At 36.6% G+C, this 22,566-nt stretch overlaps 1 protein-coding gene across 1 annotated transcript in view; it reads right to left on the bottom strand.

The window, feature by feature from the left end:
• Positions 1 to 22,566, bottom strand: part of LOC150102650 (U4/U6.U5 tri-snRNP-associated protein 1) — a 323,990-nt gene that overhangs the window by 159,484 nt on the left and 141,940 nt on the right. Inside the window, exon 10 of the mRNA XM_090399032.1 lies at positions 6,562 to 6,632. Within this exon, the coding sequence (XP_090255158.1) occupies positions 6,562 to 6,632 (71 nt within the window). The remainder of the gene's footprint in view (positions 1 to 6,561; positions 6,633 to 22,566) is intronic.

The following is a 22,566-nucleotide window of genomic DNA, read 5'->3' as shown; positions in this document are numbered from 1 at the left end:
AGTATCAAAAGCAAGGATGATTTTTCTGATTGGAACCAGGTGACCACACCTTCAGATCAGGATGTGCTTCATACCTCTCACCTCCTGATCTTTGCTCTGCACATATTTCTTCATCAGAAACATCAAGAAGATCCTATTTTCAGATCACTCCTCTACAGGAATTGAGTCATAACCGTTATTGGTATTCCATCCTTAGAACTGTATGGTAAAGGCAATGGTTCTTCACAAACAGAATTAGCTTCACCTTCGTTCTGTGCTGATTTAGGACCTCCCAGATGAGTCTTTGACTCCATGAGGTCTTGGGGTAATAATAATAATAATTTTTTCCTTCTGACAATGTTCGGTCATTAAACTTTGTGATGATGATTTTACTAATTTTTTATACAGCTCACGATATACAGACACAGTTCTTCAGCTCATGTTGGAATTTAAAGGCTCATTCAGAATGTGTCATTAACAAGAAAATGATTTTCCAATTTAATGCACAATTCAAGACCTTCTCGAATTATATTTGCAGGGAGGGGGACAGGTTTCTCTTCAGTTTCATTATCGTTTTCTGGATCTTCTACGATATCTAAAGTTAATCGATATCCAATAATATCATCATCACTTAAGGCATTATCCACATGCAATTCACCCACATCATTCTGGCTAAATGTATCAAAACCTTCTCCACAAATTTCATGTGCCAAAGTAATGATTTCAGCTGATAATGTAGATATTTGAATAGTTGCACTGTTTGCAACAGATCCAGGCCAAGCAATTTTCCAGCAGGCATTTAAAGTTTGTGTTCTTATTTCAGCAATCGCAGAAGCAACATGATTTAAGCAGTCCAAAATAGAAAATTTTTTCCAAATGTCAGTTACTGTTAATGATTCATTTCCTAGTTCATCCAATATAAATTGAAAAGTGTGCTTAACGTAATATTTTTTAAAAGTAGCAATTATGCCTTGATCTAATGGCTGAATAATGCTTGTTGTATTGGGCAGAAAAAACACTATATATGGACACAGGTAGAGTCCATATATAGGATGACTTGGTGCATTGTCAACAATTAATAAATCTTTAAAATATGAGGTTAATCTTCTTGAATTGCAAGCAGTCTCAAGTAGAGTAATATGGGCAAATATGAGAATGGGGAACTGGACAATGAGACTTATTTGTGCCTATGGTCCCACAGAAGGTTCTACTAAGGTAGAAGTGGAGGAATTTTTTGAGGCTTTAGAAAAAGCAACTGACACAATGAAAAAGGAAAAGTTGGTCCTTGTTGGGGATTTAAATAGCAGAGTAGGAAATGATTGTCAGACATACAAAAATATTTTGGGAAAATTTGGAGAAAAGAGCAAAGTTAATAATAATGGCAAATATCTGTTGGATTTCTGCTCAGGACTTGGACTGGTTATTACTAACACCATGTTCCAACATAAAAATGTGCACAAATTCACATGGAGAGAAGAGGCTAGAAATAAGAAAAGTCCCATTGACTATGTTATTGTTGATAGTGATGTTTTCTCCCTGGTGCAGGACATCAGAGTGTACAGAGGATTTGAAATTGGAAGTGATAACTATTTAGTCTTGAGCAAGATAAAATTAAATTTCATATTGAAAAGAATGACATGTAAGAAAGTTTTAAAGCGAATAAAAGTTGAGCAGCTCTCAGATGTGAACAGTAGACTAAAATAAACAAAGATTATTGAAGGAAAAATGAAAGATTTGAGAAAGGAATCAAACCTTGGAGATTCAGTGGCAAACTCTGAAGAAAACATTGATTGATTCTGCCAGAGAGGCATGTGGTGAGGTTGTTTGTAAGGATAAAAAAAATCAGAACTCCCTGGTGGACACAGGAAGTTAAAGAGGCAGTGAAGGAAAAGAAGAAAGCATATCAAAAGTTCCTGTCAAATAAGTCAGCTTGTGCTCGTAGAGAATATAGAGACAAATGCAAGAATGCTAAACACTGTGTAAAACTAGCTAAACAAAAGTCATGGGAGGACTTTGGCAAAATATTCTGGAAGTTGTTGAAGAAGCTTTGGAATGGAGGAAAGAGTGCTGTAAAAGGAATTAGAGATGATAAAGGTGACATGAAAACGGGAGAAAAAGATATCCTTGAAGTATGGAGTAATTACTTTGAAAAACTGCTAAATGAAACAAGCAGTGATGATAGCACAGTGGTAAAAAACACTGACCAGGCATGCAGTCAGGAATACATGTCCATACGTGAAGTAGAAAAAGCCATCAAAGGCTAGAAATGTGGAAAGGCAGCAGGAGTAGATGATATTCGACCAGAAATGCTGAAGTATGGTGGTATTTAAACTCACTGCCTTTTTCTCAGACTTCGTGATGCAAGTTCGACTAGGCATTTTCTTCCAAAACAATCCTGTTTCGTCAGCGTTAAACACTTGATCAAGACAATATCCATAATCTTCAATAATTTTGACTAACATCTCTTGAAAATTTTTGGCTGCTTCTTCATCTGCTGCTGCAATCTTGCCTGTAATCTTCACGTTATGAAATGCATTCCTTTTTAAAACCCGGTTAGCCATCCTTTGCTAGCCGAAAATACTTTATCAACTGGGAAGCGGAAGTAGATGCTCTAATTGCTTCATCTGTTCATAAAACCGAAGAGCTTTTTATTTAATTAAATAACCACTTATAGGAATTTTTATTTGAGTTAATTATGCATTCCAAATTACGAGCGCTCATTCCGTTTTTTCTAATAAAGCATCTCTTGAGTACAATGATAATTTGGCACTTAGTTTTGTGGCAGAAATGACAGATTTTCTTATTGCGACTTCATTATTTTTAATTGCTCTTACAGTAGATTTGCCTAAAGTAAAATGTTTACCAATCACCATAGATCTCTCTCCTTTTGCTCAGTGATCTAAAATTGCAATTTTCAATTCCAAAGAAATTGCTTTTCTTTCTCCATTGGGCCAAATGAAATCCTTAAAATAAAAATTAGTAAAATTTAGACTTACGATAATGAAAAGACAAACACTTACTCACATGCAAAATTAAACTTCATGGACGCTCACTGCTTACACGTTACTCATGTTATGCCAGAATGAGCTGCATCACGCTGATCATTATGTACAACAGTACATAAGTTTTGAAGTTATGTACTGCATAACTTCAAAACCGCATAAAAAGAGATCCGTGTGTGTGTGTGTGTGTGTGTGTGTGTGTGTGTGTGTGTGTGTGTGTGTGTGTGTGTGTGTGTGTATAAGCAAAGTCCATTTTTGATGTTTGCTTATAACTTGAGAATGAATTAGCCAATTTTGATATCTTCACCAATAGACAGGATGTTCCAAAGATGGTTTATGTGCATTTTCATTGATGTATACCTCCAGATTATGGAGCAGTGATTTTTTTTTTTTTTACCTTCCTCCACAGCCTGTACTGCAGTATAACAATATCTGACCACCATTTTGTGGCCAGATATTATTACATTTATTAGATATTATTAAATTCTATTGTTAGATATTGTGATATTAAGGTCTTTCGTTATTATCATTATTATGTTTAATAGTAGTTTTTATAATTATTAGTGGGTATTTTGCTACGATGACGAACAAGTTCTATAAGTCACTTGACTCCTGCAGCAAGGCATATGAGACTAAACAGAGTGAAATTATTAAAGTTTCTTGGAATAAGGTCTGCTTTCTCTTACAATTGTAATCTATATATATAAAGCAAAGTCTGTTTTTGATGTTCACTTAGAACAAATTCACCGATTCTGATGATGCCTTCACCAATAGACAGAAGATGTTCCAAAAATGGTTTATGCATTTTCATCGATGTATACCTCCAGATTATGGAGCAGTGATTTTTTTTTTTTTTTACCTTCCTCCATGGCCCATACTGCAGTTTAAGAATATCTGGCCACTATCTTGTGGCCAGATGTTGTTAAAATTTTTTTAGGTATTGTTAGATATTGCAATATCAAGTTCTTTTGTTATTATCTGTAGCCAGATATTGTTAAATTTTAGGTTTCTTTGATTGTTTGGGATGAATGTACAATGTCCCATAAAACATCTGTTGAAGCAATCGACAGAATACTGAGGGATATCAGATCAGACAATCGAAGAATGGGTGAAATAACTGTTTTATTTCTGGTAATTTTTGACAAACACTCCCCATCATATCCTGGTGGATGAAGTGAATGCCTACCTTAAAACCAAATGCGTGTTCAACTACATGGAGACTAACGCACATTACTGCTCCTCAAAAAATGTTAAAAAATGGCAATGGTATAGTACAGCAAAGAGACGAACTATTGTGCAATGTCTACCTATCTATTGAGAACATAACAGAAAAGTCACCTTCTTGATTCAGGGGGAAAGAGCTATCCTCACACCTCGAAATGATGTCATGTCAATAATGAATGAGTTCTTAATAGGGTTAATGGATCCGTCAGTGTTTAGAAATCAGTAGATACGCCTGTGAATGCAGATAATTTTCGTATGGAATTTTTAAATTTACTTAATCCACCTGGATGGCCTGGTCATGAAATTAAATTGAAAACGAGTGGTCCTGTTATGTTGCTCCAAAATTTGCACCTCCCAAATCTTTGCAATAGAACTAGGCTTCAAGTAAAATCATTGAAACCAAATATGATAGAAGCTGTGATATTTACAGGTCCTGGTATCGGAGAAATTGTCTTCATTCCTCTGATACCTTCCATTTATTCAGACTATCCATATACTTTCAAATGGTTACAATTTCCAATAAGAGTTTGCTTTGCAATGAGAATTAATAAAGCCCAAGCACAAACCCTTAGTTATGCAGGTTTAGATTTAAGAGGTGAATGTTTTGGACACAGGCAGTTATATATAGCATGTTACCGAGTTAGCAGTCCTGAAATTTAATTATTTTTGTCAAGGATAATGAAACTTCTAATGTTGTTTACAAAGAAGTGTTAAATGCTCACAATTCTACACCACGATGAAAGCACTAGTACTAAATACTTGAGTAAATATCCTGAAGTGAACTGCTGGCAGTATAAGTTCACCTCAGTGAAGCAGGAGGGCTCAGCTAGTATATATATATATATATATATAAAACTTCTGTTTTGTTAGTACACCATTCAAGTTCTTTAAGAACATGTATAACTAACACATAAGGCTAAATAAGTATATATCCATATTTCATTTTCAATTAGAATGGTTTTCACACAATCTACTAGAGTACAGTCAACTCTCACTATAATTAACTTATAGAAACCGCAAGAGTAGTTTCTTATAGCGAATAGTGTGCTACAGTGGAAGGTTTTTCTTCTGGAAGGCACTGTGCTCATGGGACTTCAGTCACTACTTTCTAGTAGTTCGTTATACACATATCATGTGTATGTATAATGAATAAAATAGCAGCAAGTGAATTAGAAAGAGATGCGTGTAAATGTCGCTTATACAGTGCATATGCATAACACTTGCTCACGTGCATCACCACGTATTTTAGGCAACTGTTGCTGGTCAGTAATAATCAGCAGTGCTGACTGCAATAGGAAAAAAAAATGGCTGATTGTGGATGCCCAACTGGCTGGAGCCATGATTTTGAAAACAGCAGAGCTGACTGGTTTCTGAAAAGGTTAGATACTCTGAGTTTTAATCAGTGGAAAAATAGCCCACGTTGGTTGTCTATGGTCCTAAGACCACAGTTATGCCTCAAGATTGGCTACTCTATCAGAAACAAGATTGTCATTTTTGAGAAGGCTTGCATGGACAAACAGAATTTCTTGTGTGGAGCAACTGACTAAAGCATTTAATGAAAGTTGTTTCAGTCCTATATCTCACTGAACTACGTACAAGAAATTGAAAATCAGTGGTTTCCATATAGGAATGAACCTGTAGACGAAACAGAAAGGTCGCCTACTGTGGTGTCAGGAACAACGTAACTGGACAGCGGAGTCCAGTCACCATGACTTGTCGGACCACAGGACTTTTGTCCTGTGGTCCGACGAGTCACAGTACACCTTGTTCTGTACCAACAGTAAGCAGAGAGTTTGGCAGAAGCTCCATGAAGCAATGAACCCAGTTCACTTTATAAACACAACTGAAGGTTCTAGAGATGGTGTCATGCTGAGGGACATGTTCTATTAGTACAGAATGGGTCCCATAATATTGTTGAAAGTCAGGTGTCCTCCAAAGAATATCTAAACATTGTTGCTGATTGAGTCCATCCTGCAATGATGACTTTTTATTCAGCAGATGACAGTTATTCCACCATCTTCCCTGGCACCAGAAAGACTGCATCTGAACCCCATTGTAAATATACGGGAGATGTTAAAAAAAAAGATCAAGGAGCAAAATCCTCTTCCATCAAATCTGACCTAGTTAAAGAACTGTCTGGTGAATGCTGGCAAAATAATACAGTAGCTAAAATGGTGTAGACACAGATGCATTCCAAAACCCTGTAGAATCTATGCCAAATCATATATGTGCCGTAGTGCAGGCTAAAGTAGATCCAACACAGTATTAAATAAAAGTTCCTAATTCAGTAAAGTTTCTAATTCAAATCAATAAAAAAAGCAGAAAAAAAGACATAATTTACTTAAAGAAAACATACCTCTTGTTTCTGTTTCAGTTTCATTCTAATAAGTTCCAACTCCTTTTCCTTATTAACTACTAATGGACTTCCTGAGAAAATAAAAAAAACTGATCTGAATGTCAGTACATCATCTACTTGTGCATCTCTGTGAATAAACTTTCCTAATTCATATCTGAATAAAGAAGTCTGTTATGAGAAAATTAAAAAAAATCCATTATCTCATCTAATCTGAAGAGCATGAATGAATGGTCAACACTATTTGTTAATGCATGCATTCTTTGACCAACTGGCTGTATTGTAGGATGAAGAGCTCAGGAACAATTTGCAGCTACATCGTAAAATGAAGAATTGGATAGAAAGCATATCAATGCTGCTTGGACCCTATGCAAGAGTTATCTGGCAGTCGCAATGTTTAAATATATTCCAAAAGTCAGAGATTAAATAAGGTAGGTGTGAAAGAGATGAAGCGTGCAATCTGGAAGAAAGCATTATAGAGGAAGCACATGATGAGTGATAATAATGAGTTGTAAGAGTACAAAGATCAGGAAATGAAGGCAACTCTCTTAGTAAAAGTAGGTGCAATATGAGCAGCAATTATCTAATGAAGCAAAAAAAAAAAAAAAATTGTGTAACCTTTTCGAGGACACAATTTCTCTTTGTGGGGTAGATTATAATCCAAATATAATCCGTTCTTTTGATACATGGCTAGCAAAAGAATGATACCCACTAAGAAGAATACAGTTGAGATATTAAATGAGAAATTTAGAAAGATATTTTATCTATATTTATTCATCATCATCATCAAATTCCTGCATGTACCCTCAACGGGTGTACAGGATATGATAGTACTACATGAAAAAAATTACATCATTATTAATTTCCTATCTACAATTTTCCTCCAAATCAGTCTGTTACTTGTCAACACTCCAATATTATCAGATCTTATATTTCTATCGTCTAAAGCACTTTGTACCGTATCAATCCACTATATCTTGGTCTTCCTCTCGGTCGTTTTCCTGCCAACCTGGCAGAGAACAGTTGTTTTGCTAATCTTTCCTCGCCCATTCTGTTTAAGTGACCATACCACCTGAGATTAGCTCTGCTAATGCATTCCTGGATGCTGACAATGTCAAGTTCTTTCCTAATATCCTCGTTTTTAATATGATACTGCCATTGATGCCATCTGTTCACGCCTATAATCTTTCTCAGGACTCTCATATCTGAAGTCTCTAGTCGTTGGTCAAGTGTTTTACTTCGGATCTAGTTCTCAGATCCATAAGTTAAAACTGGTTTCAACACTGTCTTGTATACAGCTAATTTAGTGATCTGACTAATTTCTCTCTTATTCCATATGAATTTATTCAATTGACTTCCCACCATACCAGCTTTGCTCATACTGTTGTCTATTTCTATATTTAATTTACCATCTTCAGTAAAAATCGTGCCTAAATAGCTGAAATGTTTTACTTGTTCCACAGGTTCTCCATTCACAACACAGTTGACATTTTCAATGATTCTGCCTATTTTAATTGTCTTTGTCTTTTTATTGCTGACCTTCATACCATATCTATTACAAGAGCTATTCAATTTAGTCAGAGAATCTTGCAGACTTGTAGCGGATTTATTTAGAAGTATAACATCGTCTGCATAAAGCAAACAGCTGACATTAACATCTCCAATTTTGATATCATGTTTAATACCACTTTCCTTCATAATGTGATCTATATAGATAATGAATAACAGAGGGGATAATGTACATCCTTGTCTCACGCCAGATTTAACATTAAACCATCTTCCTGTACTTCCTTCAATTCTAACTGCTGACTTACAACTCAAATAAATACTAAGTATTGCTTGATATAATGTCCCATTGACACCATATAACTGCAGCGTATTGAATAGCTTCTCTCTTGGGACCTTGTCATATGCCTTTTCCAGATCGACAAAACTTAAATACAGATCTTTGTTATATTCCCATGCTTTCTCGACTATTTGTCGTAAAGTGAAGATCTGATCCTGACAGCCTCTATTTGGCCTGAATCCAGCTTGTTCTTCACCAAGCTTTTCTTCCACAATTTTTCTCAACCGTTTCTCAAGTATTCTTGGATAGATCTTGCCAGGAACACTCAGTAGGGAAATACCTCTGTAATTCCCACATGCAGTTTTATTTCACTTTTTATATATGGGTACTATGAGAGCTCTACTCCAATCATCGGGAATTCGTCCCTCTGCCCAGGCTTTCTGAACTATGCAGTGCAGCCACTGTAAGACTCTTATACCACCATACTTCAGCATTTCTGGTCGAATATCATCTACTCCTGCTGCCTTTCCACATTTCAAGCCTTTGATGGCTTTTTCCACTTCAAGTATGGATATGTATTCCTGACTGCATGCCTGGTCAGTGTTTTTTACCACTGTGCTATCATCACTGCTTGTTTCATTTAGCAGTTTTTCAAAGTAATTACTCCATACTTCAAGGATATCTTTTTCTCCCGTTTTCATCTCACCTTTATCATCTCTAATTCCTTTTATAGCACTCTTTCCTCCATTCTTAAGCTTCTTCAACAACCTCCAGAATATTTTGCCACCTTCTTGATATTTATTTTCTATATTCTTGCCAAAGTCCTCCCATGATTTTTGTTTAGCTAGTTTTACACAGTGTTCAGCATTCTTGCATTTGTCTCTATATTCTCTAATAGCACAAGCTGACTTATTTGACAGGAACTTTTGGTATGCTTTCTTCTTTTCCTTTACTGCCTCTTTAACCTCCTGTGTCCACCAGGGAGTTCTGATTTTTTTATCCTTACAAACAACCTCACCACATGCCTCTCTGGCAGAATCAATCAATGTTTTCTTCAGAGTTTGCCACTGAATCTCCAAGGTTTGATTCCTGTTCTCAAACTCTTTCATTTTTCCTTCAATAATCTTTGTGTATTTTAGTCTACAGCTCACATCTGAGAGCTGCTCAACTTTTATTCGCTTTAAATCTTTCTTACATGTTATTCTTTTCAATATGAAATTCAATTTTATCCTACTCAAAACTAAATAGTGATGACTTCCAATTTCAAATCCTCTGTACACTCTGGTGTCCTGCACCAGGGAGAAAACATCACTATCAACAATAACATAGTCAATGAGACTTTTCTTATTCCTAGCCTCTGCTCTCCATGTGAATTTGTGCACATTTTTATGTTGGAACATGGTGTTAGCAATAACCAGTCCATATCCTGAGCAGAAATCCAACAGATATTTGCCATTATTATTAGCTTTGCTCTTTTCTCCAAATTTTCCCAAAATATTTTTGTATGTCTCACAATCATTTCCTACTCTGCTATTTAGATCCCCAACAAGGACCAACTTTTCCTTTTTCATTGTGTCAGTTGCTTTTTCTAAAGCCTCAAAAAATTCCTCCACTTCTACCTTAGTAGAACCTTCTGTGGGACCATAGGCATAAATAAGTCTCATTGTCTAGTTCCCCATTCTCATATTTGCCCATATTACTCTACTTGAGACTGACTGCCATTAAAGAAGATTAGCCTCGTATTTTGTGTTGAATACTATGGCTACTCCTTCTTTTCCTTGATTGTCATTGCCTGAATATAACATTTTGTATTTATTGCTCAGAAAGATCTCACCAGTTTTGGTCTTTTTTGTTTCAGTCACCCCTATTATGTCGATCTGGTACTTATCTAATTCCTCAGCTAGCTCCATTTCTTTGCCATTCAGGCTTCTTACATTGATAGTACCAATCTTTAACTCTGGTGATGTTGGGTTGGGGTTTATTTTCAGATTTGTTCCAGTAGCTGACTTTTCGCTGTTCACCCTGGTTCCCTGGCGAAAACAACGGGGGCCTTGTTTAACCGGGCGACGCCCCAGCCGGCATGAAATTTTGTCATGTTGTACCATCATTCTATATTTTGGTTTAACGAATAAGAATACAATTTGGTCGGCTAAATCCCAAATTGCCAGCCCATCCTCGTCCGTTCAGTATCCAAGTAGATACCCAACAGGGTGCACCACGAGAAGGTGAGGATTGGACATTAGGTCAGAAGCCCTGGTGGGTTCTCCGCATTCCTTTAAAGGCTATGTGAAGGTCTCCTCTCAGTTATACAGCTTTGACCCTTAAGCACTCCCTATATTTATTTATTTTTTTTTTATCTATATTTATATCTATATATTTATTTATCTATGTCATAGCAAATGTGATATTATCTGAGTGAAGGGAGAAGAGTCGTGTGACTGATGGTGAGTCAGCAGCAGATGTATAATAGGAAATTGAATGAATTGAATAAACATGAAGTTACGTTGTAGGGCTTGATGATATATTGTAGTGTGTTTTGGAGTGATGTTGCAAGGAGTTAATGGCAGTTAAATAGTCTAGCATTGAAAAATTTGATGAAAGGAAACTATGATCTGTAAGGAACAAATGGGAGAATGCTGGCAATCCATTTACGATAGGAAGGAAAGGAATACTCCTCTAAGGTGGTAGTTTGAGTCCCGTGTCCAAAGGTGGGAGAGCTTGGCCAGAAGATCTGCTGTGGAACAAGAATGATGGAATCCATACCAGTGATCACTAAGTAACTGGTGAGTCTCCAAGTGAAGTAGTTGAGCTGACCATTGACAATCTTATCAACTATTTTTGAGAGTACTGAAGCCAGAGAAAACAGGCAATAGCCAGATGGCTGAGATGATATGAGGTGCATGCAAGTTCCATAGCATAAGCTTTTAATATGATCAGAGGAATACTGCCAGTGCCAGGAAGACTTATTGGTATCAAGAGAAACAACAAAGACTGATACTAGAAGGGCAAGAGAGATTAATCAAAATGTTAGAGGAGCTCAAAGCAATGACTCTTGTAATGCATCGGATAAATCGTCTAGTGAAACTATGAGCAGGGAAAGAGTTCTGAGTAATTGCTACAACTGTAACAAAATAGGACATAAAGCTAAGTACTGTTATAGATGGAAAAAGTTAGATTATAAGGAAAGAAAAGGAATAAGTTGTAACTCAAACATTGTGTTAGTAAATAGCAACTTACCGAGTAACCAAACTAGCATATTTAATTGCAACTTGTGTAGTCAACTTAGTAGTGTTGAGGTAACACATGAGAAGCCTTTAACAGTCCTACAAGGTCTGATTGAGAACGTGCCTTGTGAGATTCTGTTAGATACAGAATCTATATATTATCTATATATGGCACATGTACATCTCAGTAATTCCTGAAGAATACATTGTTAAATTAAGTGAACCAATCAGGCTGATAGGCATCTCTGAAAAGGAGATTTTCACATCAAAGAAGACGAATGTGTTGCTTAACATTCCATGTTTTCTCTTAAGCATTTCTCAAGAGTTGATTATTCTCCCTGAAACTTCAAATTCAAATATTCGAGTAATTCTTGGCTTGGATTTTTTAAGGAAATGCTAGTTTTCCTGTAACCTTTTCGAGGACACAATTTCTCTTTGTGGGGTAGAATATAACCCAAATAAGCGCTCTGATTGCACATCACAGGAATCTAATGAGTGCTCTAGAGTAGAACAGAAAGAGGCTCTTGAAAAGGAAACAATAAATAAAGATAAAAAAGACGATATAATAAGATTAAATGAAGACCTAGTAAATGATGCTGAAAAATTGGAAAATTCTGTGGGTGAAGATAAGTTATCCCTAAATTATTCCAAATGTAAGTTCTTTCAAAAAGAAAGTATGATTGTAAGTCATAAAGATAGTATTACAGAGGTTGTCCAAATAAATTCTCAAAAGGAGGGCGAACAAATTCAAGATGCCAAAATAGATGAAGCAAATGAGACACCCAAGATACAAAACTGGGGAAAATCCAGCGTGAATATAACACAAAATAAGTTTAAAACCTATAAGACAAGAATATTTGTTAATAGGATTAGGAAAACAAATGACTTAATTCAATTAAGCCGGCAACTTCTGAGCAAAAAATTAGTCCTAAGGAGGGTACTAAGTATAATATTAAGAATGGTGAAGGTCATCTCCTGAGGGCATGGGAAAGAAAGAAAGAAAGAAAAATTTTTTTGAGAAAGATAAGCCTTTGTAAAATCTCTCGTGATATGTGACTTCTTAACTTATCGTGTTCATTTGTACATGTTTTTTGTTTTTGGAGAAATGTTAATTTTTGTAATAATTTTGTAATGAGCCTTTGTTAAAATAATGTCGCTCATGACGTCATCATGTAATGATATTAACTAATGTTAAATCAGTAAGTCTAATTATAACAATAGTGAAGAATTCCAGGAATTGTGATAGATGGAAATTTCCAAAAATGCATGACGTCATCATGTCCAAAGGTCGATACGTGACTATAGTGAAGAATTGTAAGAATTACCATGGATAGAGAATTCCAAAGACGTACGAAGAATAACGTCAGCATGTTCAAAGGTCAATATGTGACCATTTTCAAAAGGCACATAAGACACAAAAGGGATGTCTGGGCATATATAAAGCAGGTCATAAGAAGAAAATTGTCTTAAAGTTTTCTAAGCCTTCTGTTACCTGGGTCCACCATCATGTAAAGTTGTTGTCAGGAATTGAAAGAGGATGAAGTTTGTCGGTTCTCAAAACTTCTCTTACCTGGGTCCGCCAGAAATCTACAGGAAAGCGTTGTAGATTCCGAGTCTTCTGCTTGGGTTCATCGCCACGTGAGAAGTATTGTGTCAATTGTCTCAAAAGGAAAGAGCTGTACATCGCCGCCAAATTACGGGTCTTATGCAGCAAGGAATAATAGCCAACTCGGACAAGGAAGAAATTTAGTGGGAAAATCAGGAATGAGCTGGCAGAAAGATAAGAAGAAGACTTACACATGAAAGGTTAATGTGAAAGACAGCATGCTGAACAAAAATTGTAAGCAGTTATAATACTGAACAAGAATGTATGTCAAGTGTTTATGAGATAATGTATATTAATTAAGGCTTAAACAAGGTATGCCCTATATTCAGTTAAAGTTATGCTAGATTGTGAATTAGTTTAGAACTAAGGTTAGATTAGAAAGAAATGAGACTATCAAGAGAATTGTAATGACATTGTATACATATGTGAATAATTCTGTAAATATTGCCTTTTGACTTAAATAGTTTGAGAACACATTGGACTGATCCTGCATAAGAGAAAAGTTTATGGGATTTATAATTAAGCCACAACTACTTTCAAGTAAGGATTAATATAAACAGGGAATACAAACAAAATCTGCTTTGTCTTTGATTTAAGATCTTATAACCTTGCACTCAATATATAGTCTATTGGCACAGTCGTAAAACATATAAAATTATTAGACAATAGAGCATGGGAAATAAGATATAGTAGAACTGGCAGGAATATAGAAAATAAATATCAAGAAGGTGGCAAAATATTCTGGAGATTGTTGAAGAAGCTTAAGAATGGAGGAAAGAGTGCTGTAAAAGGAGTTAGAGATAACATACGTGACATGAAAACGGGAGAAAAAGATATCCTTGAATTATGGAGTAATTACTTTGAAAAACTGCTAAATGAAACATGCTGTGATGACAGCACAGTGGTAAAAAAACACTGACCAGGCATGCAGTCAGGAATACATATCCATACTTGAAGTAGAAAATGCCATCAAAGGCTTGAAATGTGGAAAGGCAGCAGGAGTAGATGATATTCGACCAGAAATGCTGAAGTATGGTGGTATAAGAGTGTTACAGTGGCTGCACTGCATAGTTCAGAAAGCCTGGACAGAGGGACGAATTCCCGATGATTGGAGTAGAGCTCTCATAGTACCCATATATAAAAAGGGAAATAAAACTGAATGTCAGAATTACAGAGGTATTTCCCTACTGAGTGTTCCTGGCAAGATCTATGCAGGTATACTTGAGAAACGGTCGAGAAGAATTGTGGAAGAAAAGCTTGTTGAAGAACAAGCTGGATTCAGGCCAGATAGAGGCTATCAGTATCAGATCTTCACTTTACAAGTAGTCGAGAAAGCATGGGAATATAACAAAGATCTGTATTTAAGTTTTGTCGATTTGGAAAAGGCATATGACAAGGTGCCAAGAGAGAAGCTATTCAATACGCTACAGTTATATGGTGTCAATGGGGCATTATATCAAGCAATACCTAGTCTTTATTTGAGTTGTAAGTCAGCATTTAAAATTGAAGGAAGTACAGGAAGATGGTTTAATGTTAAATCTGGTGTGAGACAAGGATGTACATTATCCCCTCTGTTATTCATTATCTATATGGATCACATTATGAAGGAATGTGGTATTAAACCTGATATCAAAATTGGAGATGTTAATGTCAGCTCTTTGCTTTATGCGGATGATGTTATACTTCTAAATAAATCTGCTACGTCTGCAAGATTCTCTGACTAAATTGAATAACTGTTGTAATAGATATGGTATGAAGGTCAGTATTAAAAAGACAAAGAGAATGAAAATAGGCAGAATCATTGAAAATATCAACTGTGTTGTGAATGGAGAAACCTGTGGAACAAGTAAAACATTTCAGCTACTTAGGCATGATTTTTACTGAAGATAGTAAATTAAATATAGAAATAGACAACAGAATCAGCAAAGCTGGTATGGTGGGAAGTCAATTGAATAAATTTATATGGGATAAGAGAGAAATTAGTCAGAACAATAAATTAGCTGTATACGAGACAGCGTTCAGGCCAGTTTTAACTTATGGATCTGAGAGCTGGGTCAGAAGTAAAACACTTGAACAAAGACTAAAGACCACAGATATGAGAGTCCTGAGAAAGATTATAGGCATGAACAGATGGCATCAATGGCAATATCATATTAAAAACGAGGATATTAGGAAAGAACTTGACATTGTCAGCATCGAGGAATACGTTAGCAGAGCTAATCTCAGGTGGTATGGTCACTTAAACAGAATGTGCGAGGAAAGATTAGCAAAACAAGTGTTCTCTGCCAGGTTGGCAGTAAAACAACCCAAAGGAAGACCAAGATATAGGTGGATTGATACAGTATATAGTGCCTTAGACGATAGAAATATAAGATCTGATAGTGTTGGAGTCTTCACAAGTAACAGACTGATTTGGAGGAAAATTGTAGATAGGAAATTAGTAATGATGTAAATTTTTCATGTAGTACTATCATATCCTGTACACCCCTTGAGGGTACATGGCAGGAATTTGATGATGATGATGATAGAAATAGATAGATGGCAGCAGACAATAGTTGAGGCTGTCGACCATTCACAAATATTAAATAAAGAAAACAAAGACAAAGCAGGTAAGAAATAAAACAGAAAGTCAAACAATACTATGGACAGTTTGTAGAATAATAGGAGGAGATTTACACTGGTCATCCAATGAGCTGGAGGGAAAAAACTGATGCCAAGAGGTGTGTGTGTGCTATCCGTAAGAGCCATCACCATTACACCAACAGGATATGTATGAGAGAGGAAGAAATGCACAAGCCATGTCCCTTGGATAAAGGACTATAAAGCACAACCACCACCCAAACATGAGACAAACCTAGTGCATCTCTAACCTTTAATCCAGAGATGATGATGATTTGTTGTTGTTGTAAATATTTGCTTGCAGATATTGTTGATTTACGGGTGCTTAACGGTCAAAGCTATATAACTGAGAGGAGACCTCCACATAGCCATCCTCACCTTCTTGTGGTGCACCCTGTTAGGTATCTACCTGCATATTGAACAGATGAGGATAGGCTGAAAATCTGGAATTTATTCGAAATTGTATTCTTATTGGCTTATGCCAAAATTTCAAATGATAGTACAACATGACAGAATTTCATGCCGGATGGGGAATCGCCCGGTTAAACAAGGCCCCCCGTTGTTTTCATCAGGAAACCATGGCAAACAGCAAAAAGTCAGCTACCTACTGGAACAAATCCTAAAACTTACCCCAACTCAACATCGCCAGAATTCAAGATCGGTACTATCCACATAAGAAGCATGAATGGCAAAGAAATCGAGCTAGCTGAGGAATTACATAAGTACCAGATCAACATAATAGGGGTGACTGAAACAAAAAAGACAAAAACTGGCGAGACCTTTCTGAGCAATAAATACAAAATGTTGCAAGCAGACAACAACAACAACAATCAAGGAAAAGGAGTAGCCATAGTATTCAACACTAAATACGAGGCTAATCTTATTGAATGGCAGGCAGTCTCAAGTAAAGTGATGTTCCCCATTCTCATGTGGGAAAACATGAGAATGGGGAACTGGACAATGAGACTTATGATCCCACAGAAGGTTCTACTAAGGTAGAAGTGGAGAGATTTTTTGAGGCTTTAGAGAAATCAGCTGACACAATGAAAAAAGAAAAAGTTAGTCCTTGTTGGGGATCTAAATAGCAGAGTAGGAAATGATTGTCAGACATACAAAATTATTTTGGGAAAATTTGGAGAAAAGAGCAAAGCTAATAATAATAGCAAATACCTGTTGGATTTCTGCTCAGGACATGGACTTGTTATTACTAACAATTTTCCAATATAAAAATGTGCACAAATTCACATGGAGAGAAGAGGCAAGGAATAAGAAAAGTCTCATTGACTATCTTATTGTTGATAGTAATGTTTTCCAACTGGTGCAGGACACCAGAGTGTACAGAGGAATTGAAATTGAAAAGTGATCACCATTTGGTCTCTTCAGCAGGATAAAACTGACTTTCATATTGAAAAGAACATATAAGAAAGTTTTAAAGAGAATAAAAGTTGAGCAACTCTCAGATGTGAATTGTAGACCAAACGATACACAAATATTATTCAGATACAATTTCAATATTATTTCAGATACACGGATATTATTCAAGAAAAAATGAAAGAGTTTGATAGCAGGAACCAAACTTTGGAGATTCATTGGCAAACCCTGAAGAAAACACTGATTAATTCAGCTAGAGAGGCATGTGGTGAGGTTGTCTGCTAGGATAGAAAAATTAGAACTCCATATTGGACACAGGGAGTTAAAGAGATAATGAAGGAAAAGAAGAGAGCATATCAAAGGTTCCTGGCAAATAAGTCAGCTTGTGCTCTTAGAGAATACAGAGACAAATGTAAGAAAGCTAAACACTATGTAAAACTGGCTAAACAAAAGTCATGGGAGGACTTTGGCAAGAACATAGAAAATAAATATCAAGAAGATAACAAGATATTCTGGAGGATGTTGAAGCAGCTCAGAAATGGAGGAAAGAGTGCTGTAAAGGGAATTAGAGATGATAAAGGAGACATGAAAACAGGAGAAAAAGATATCCTTGAAGTATGGAGTAATTACTTTGAAAAACTGCTAAATGAAACAAGCAGTGATGATAGCACAGTGGTAAAAAACACTGACCAGGCATGCAGTCAGGAATACATATCCATACTTGAAGTAGAAAAAGCCATCAAAAGCCTGAAATGTGGGAAGGCAGCAGGAATAGATGATATTCGACCAGAAATGCTCAAGTATGGAGATATAAAAGTTGTACAGTGGTTGCACTGCATAGTTCAGAAGGCCTGGACAGAGGGACGAATTCCTGATGATTGGAGTAGAGCTCTACACTTTTAAATAAATCCAGTACAAGTCTGCAAGATTCCCTGAATAACTGTTGCCATAAATTTGGTATGGAAATCAGCAATAATAAAATAAAGACAATGAAAATAGGCAGAAACATGGAAAATATCAACTGCATCGTGAATGGAGAACCTATAGAGCAAGTAAAACATTTCAGCTACTTAAGTACAATTTTTAGATGGTAAATTAAATATGGAAACAGACAACAGAATTAACAAAGCTGGCATGTTAGGAAGTCAACTGAATAAATTTATATGGAATAAGAAATTAGCTGTATATAAGACAGCATTCAAATCAACTTTAATTATGGATCTGAGAGCTAGGTTAGAAATAAACCACTTGACCAAAGACTAGAGACCACAGATACGAGAGTCCTAAGAAAGATTAGTGGTCTGAAGAGACGGCATCAATTGCAATATCATATTACAAATGAGGATATTAGGAAAGAACATGACACTGTTAACATCCAGGATTGTGTTAGCAGAGCTAATCTCAGGTGGTATGGTCACTTAAACAAGAGAGGAAAGACTGGCAAAACAGGTGTTCTCTGCCAGGTCTGCAGGGAAAAGATCCAGAGGAAGACCAAGATATAGGTGGATTGATACGTTAAAAAGTGCCTTACATGACAGAAATATAAGATCTCATAATATTGGTGTCTTGACAGGTAACAGATTGATTTGGAGGATAACTCTAGATAGGAAGTTAGTGATAATGTAAGTTTTTCATGTAGTACTATCATATCCTGTACACCCCTTGAGAGTACATGTCAAGAATTTGATGATGATGACAATTTTCTCGTCTTTCCACTCCTTTGGAACTTGGAAAAATCTAAGACTCATGTTAAAGAGGTAAATTAAAGCTGTTGTTAACTCCTTGAGAAGTCACTTCAAGACACATCTGGCCTGGTTGGACGAGTGGTTAGCATATCCGCTCTCCAGCCAAAAGGTTGCGGGTTCGAATCACGCCGTGGGCATGGATGTTTGGGATTGCGAAAATACTAGTGGGTGGTCAATGCCGTTCGTGTAGATGACAATGGAGTTGTGGTTCTTTGTAATTGGTGGAGACAGAGAGTTGTAGTGTAGGTGCCCTCTCTCGATGAGTCTTTGGACTCCCTGGAAGTGTCATGTAATAATAATATATCAACAAGTCCTACATCCTGATTAATATCGAGTTTATTCAAATCATCGTGTATACATCGAGTGAGTGCATCTAGTGTGAATGAATTCAAGGGTAGGTATGATAGCTGGGTTGGGTAATTTACAGCCTTCCTCGATGAGTCCTTGACTCCCTGGAAGTCTCAGATAATAATAATAATACCTCCAATTCACTCTCCAGCGTTCCTCCTTCCTCCCCACTGACCTCAAGTTTTGCAGGATGTTATTTTCATGAGAATGGGATCTTCTTCTTTTCAGCCATTTTCTCTCCATTGCTGGACAAAGGCCTCCTCCAGTTCTTTCCACCTTTCTCTGTTCTTGGCATTGGTTACCAATTTTTTCCAAAAAAATTTGTCAGTTCATCACTCCACCTTCTTTTAGGACGTTCTCTGCCTCGTTTCCCTTCTTTTGAAATCCATTTCGTTAGTATGGTGGTCTATCGCTCATCTTCTCTTCTGGATAGATGTCCGGCCTATTTCCATTTTAGTTGCTTATGGTGAAGAATGATGTCAATGATGTGAGTCTGGCTTCTTATCCAGGTGTTTCGCTTCTTATCTTTTAATGTGATGCCTCGCATCAACCTCTCCATTTTTCTTTGAGTTGTTGTTGTTAGTTTATTCGCAAGTGCTTTTGTTAGCTACCAAGTTTCACAACCACATGTGATGAGTGGAAGTATACACTGGTTAAATGTCTTCCTTTTTAAACAGAGTGGGACATCATTGTTTTGAAAAATGCTTTTCAATTTTCTGAATGCACCCCCAGGCAAATTGAACTCTCCTATTTATTTCCTTTTGGAATCTGCAGTTTAGATCAATGAGACGACCTAAGTATGTACATGAAGAGACTCTTTCCAAGAAATTATTTTCTATTATGTATTTTGGTGTTACAAAATGATTAAACATGATTTTAGTTTTTTCTCTGTTTATTTTTAGACCGACTTTTCTGCTTTCATGATATAGGTCTTCATTATATTAAGGTCTTCTGGAGTGTTTGCAAAAATTATGATATCATCCGCATATCTTAGGTGTGTTAAGTTTCTGTTATTAATTTTTATACCAAGGTTTGTCCAGGGGGTGCTAAAGGGTCAAAGCTGTATAACTGAGAGTAGACCCCCACATAGCCTTTAAAGGAATGCGGAGAACCGACCAGGGCTTCTGACCTAATGTCCAATCCTCACCTTCTCGTGGTGCACCCTGTTGGGTATCTACTTTGATACTGAACGAACGAGGATGGGCTGGCAATTTGGGATTTAGCCGACCAAATTGTATTCTTATTGGTTAAACCGAATGTTAAGTTTCTGTTATTAATTTTTATACCAAGGTTTGTCCAGGGGGTGCTTAAGGGTCAAAGCTGTATAACTGAGAGGAGACCTCCACATAGCCTTTAAAAGAATGCAGAGAACCGACCAGGGCTTCTGACCTAATGTCCAATCCTCACCTTCTCGTGGTGCACCCTGTTGGGTATCTACTTTGATACTGAACGAACGAGGATGGGCTGGCAATTTGGGATTTAGCCGACCAAATTGTATTCTTATTGGTTAAACCAAAATAAAAAATGATGGTACAACATGACAAAATTTCATGCCAGCTGGGGCGTCGCCAGGTTAAACAAGGCCCCCGTTGTTTTCGCCAGGGAACCAGGGCGAACAGTGAAAAGTCAGCTACTGGAACAAATCTGAAAACAAACCCCAACTCAACATCACCAGAGTTAAAGATCAGTACTATCAACGTAAGAAGCCTGAATGGCAAAGAAATGGAGCTAGCTGAGGAATTAGATAAGTACCAGATCAACATAATAGGGGTGACTGAAACAAAAAAGATCAAAACTGGTGAGATCTTTCTGAGCAATAAATATAAAATGTTATATTCAGGCAATAACAATCAAGGAAAAGAAGGAGTAGCCATAGTATTCAACACAAAATACGAGGCTAATCTTCTTGAATGGCAGTCAGTCTCAAGTAGAGTAATGTGGGCAAATATGAGAATGGGGAACTGGACAATGAGACTTATTTGTGCCTATGGTCGCACAGAAGGTTCTACTAAGGTAGAAGTGGAGGAATTTTTTGAGGCTTTAGAAAAAGCAACTGACACAATGAAAAAGGAAAAGTTGGTCCTTGTTGGGGATCTAAATAGTAGAGTAGGAAATGATTGTGAGACATACAAAAATATTTTGGGAAAATTTGGAGAAAAGAGAAAAGCTAATAATAATGGCAAATATCTGTTGGATTTCTGCTCAGGACATGGACTGGTTATTACTAACACCATGTTCCAACATAAAAATGTGCACAAATTCACATGGAGAGAAGAGGCTAGGAATAAGAAAAGTCTCATTGACTATGTTATTGTTGATAGTGATGTTTTCTCCCTGGTGCAGGACACCAGAGTGTACAGAGGATTTGAAATTGGAAGTGATCACTATTTAGTCTTGAGCAGGATAAAATTGAATTTCATATTGAAAAGAATAACATGTAAGAAAGTTTTAAAGCGAATAAAAGTTGAGCAGCTCTCAGATGTAAACTGTAGACTAAAATACAGAAATATTATTGAATTTTGAGAACAGGAATCAAACCTTGGAGATTCAGTGGCAAACTCTGAAGGAAACATTGATTGATTCTGCCAGAGAGGCATGTGGCGAGGTTGTGTGCAAAGATAAAAAAATCAGAACTCCCTGGTGGACACAGGAAGTTAAAGAGGCAGTAAAGGAAAAGAAGAAAGCATATCAAAAGTTCCTGGCAAATAAGTCAGCTTTTACTCTTACAGAATACAGAGACAAATGTAAGAAAGCTAAACAGTGTGTAAAACTAGCTAAACAAAAGTCATGGGAGGACTTTGGCAAGAATATAGAAAATAAATATCAAGAAGGTGGCAAAATATTCTGGAGGTTGTTGAAGAAGCTTAGGAATGGAGGAAAGAGTGCTGTAAAAGGAATTAGAGATTATAAAGGTGAAATGAAAACAGGATAAAAAGATATCCTTGAAGTATGGAGTAATTACTTTGAAAAACTGCTAAATGAAACAAGCAGTGATGACAGCACAGTGATAAAAAACACTGACCAGGCATGCAGTCAGGAATACATATCCATACTTGAAGTCGAAAAAGCCATCAAAGGCTTGAAATGTGGAAAGGCAGCAGGAGTAGATGATATTCGACCAGAAATGCTGAAGTATGGGTATAAGAGTCTTACAGTGGCTGCACTGCATAGTTCAGAAAGCTTGGACAGAGGGACGAATTCCCGATGATTGGAGTAGAGCTCTCATAGTACCCATATATAAAAAGGGAAATAAAACTGAATGTGAGAATTACAGAGGTATTTCCCTACTGAGTGTTCCTGACAAGATCT

The sequence above is a fragment of the Typopeltis vanoorti genome, chromosome 10 (assembly GCF_054136105.1).
Source record: "Typopeltis vanoorti isolate ZY-2024b chromosome 10, IOZ_Tvanoo_1.0, whole genome shotgun sequence".
NCBI classification, from domain to species: Eukaryota; Metazoa; Arthropoda; class Arachnida; order Uropygi; family Thelyphonidae; genus Typopeltis; species Typopeltis vanoorti.
Note: the sequence above shows the minus strand (reverse complement) of the source record. Positions and strands in the feature narration are given on the sequence as shown.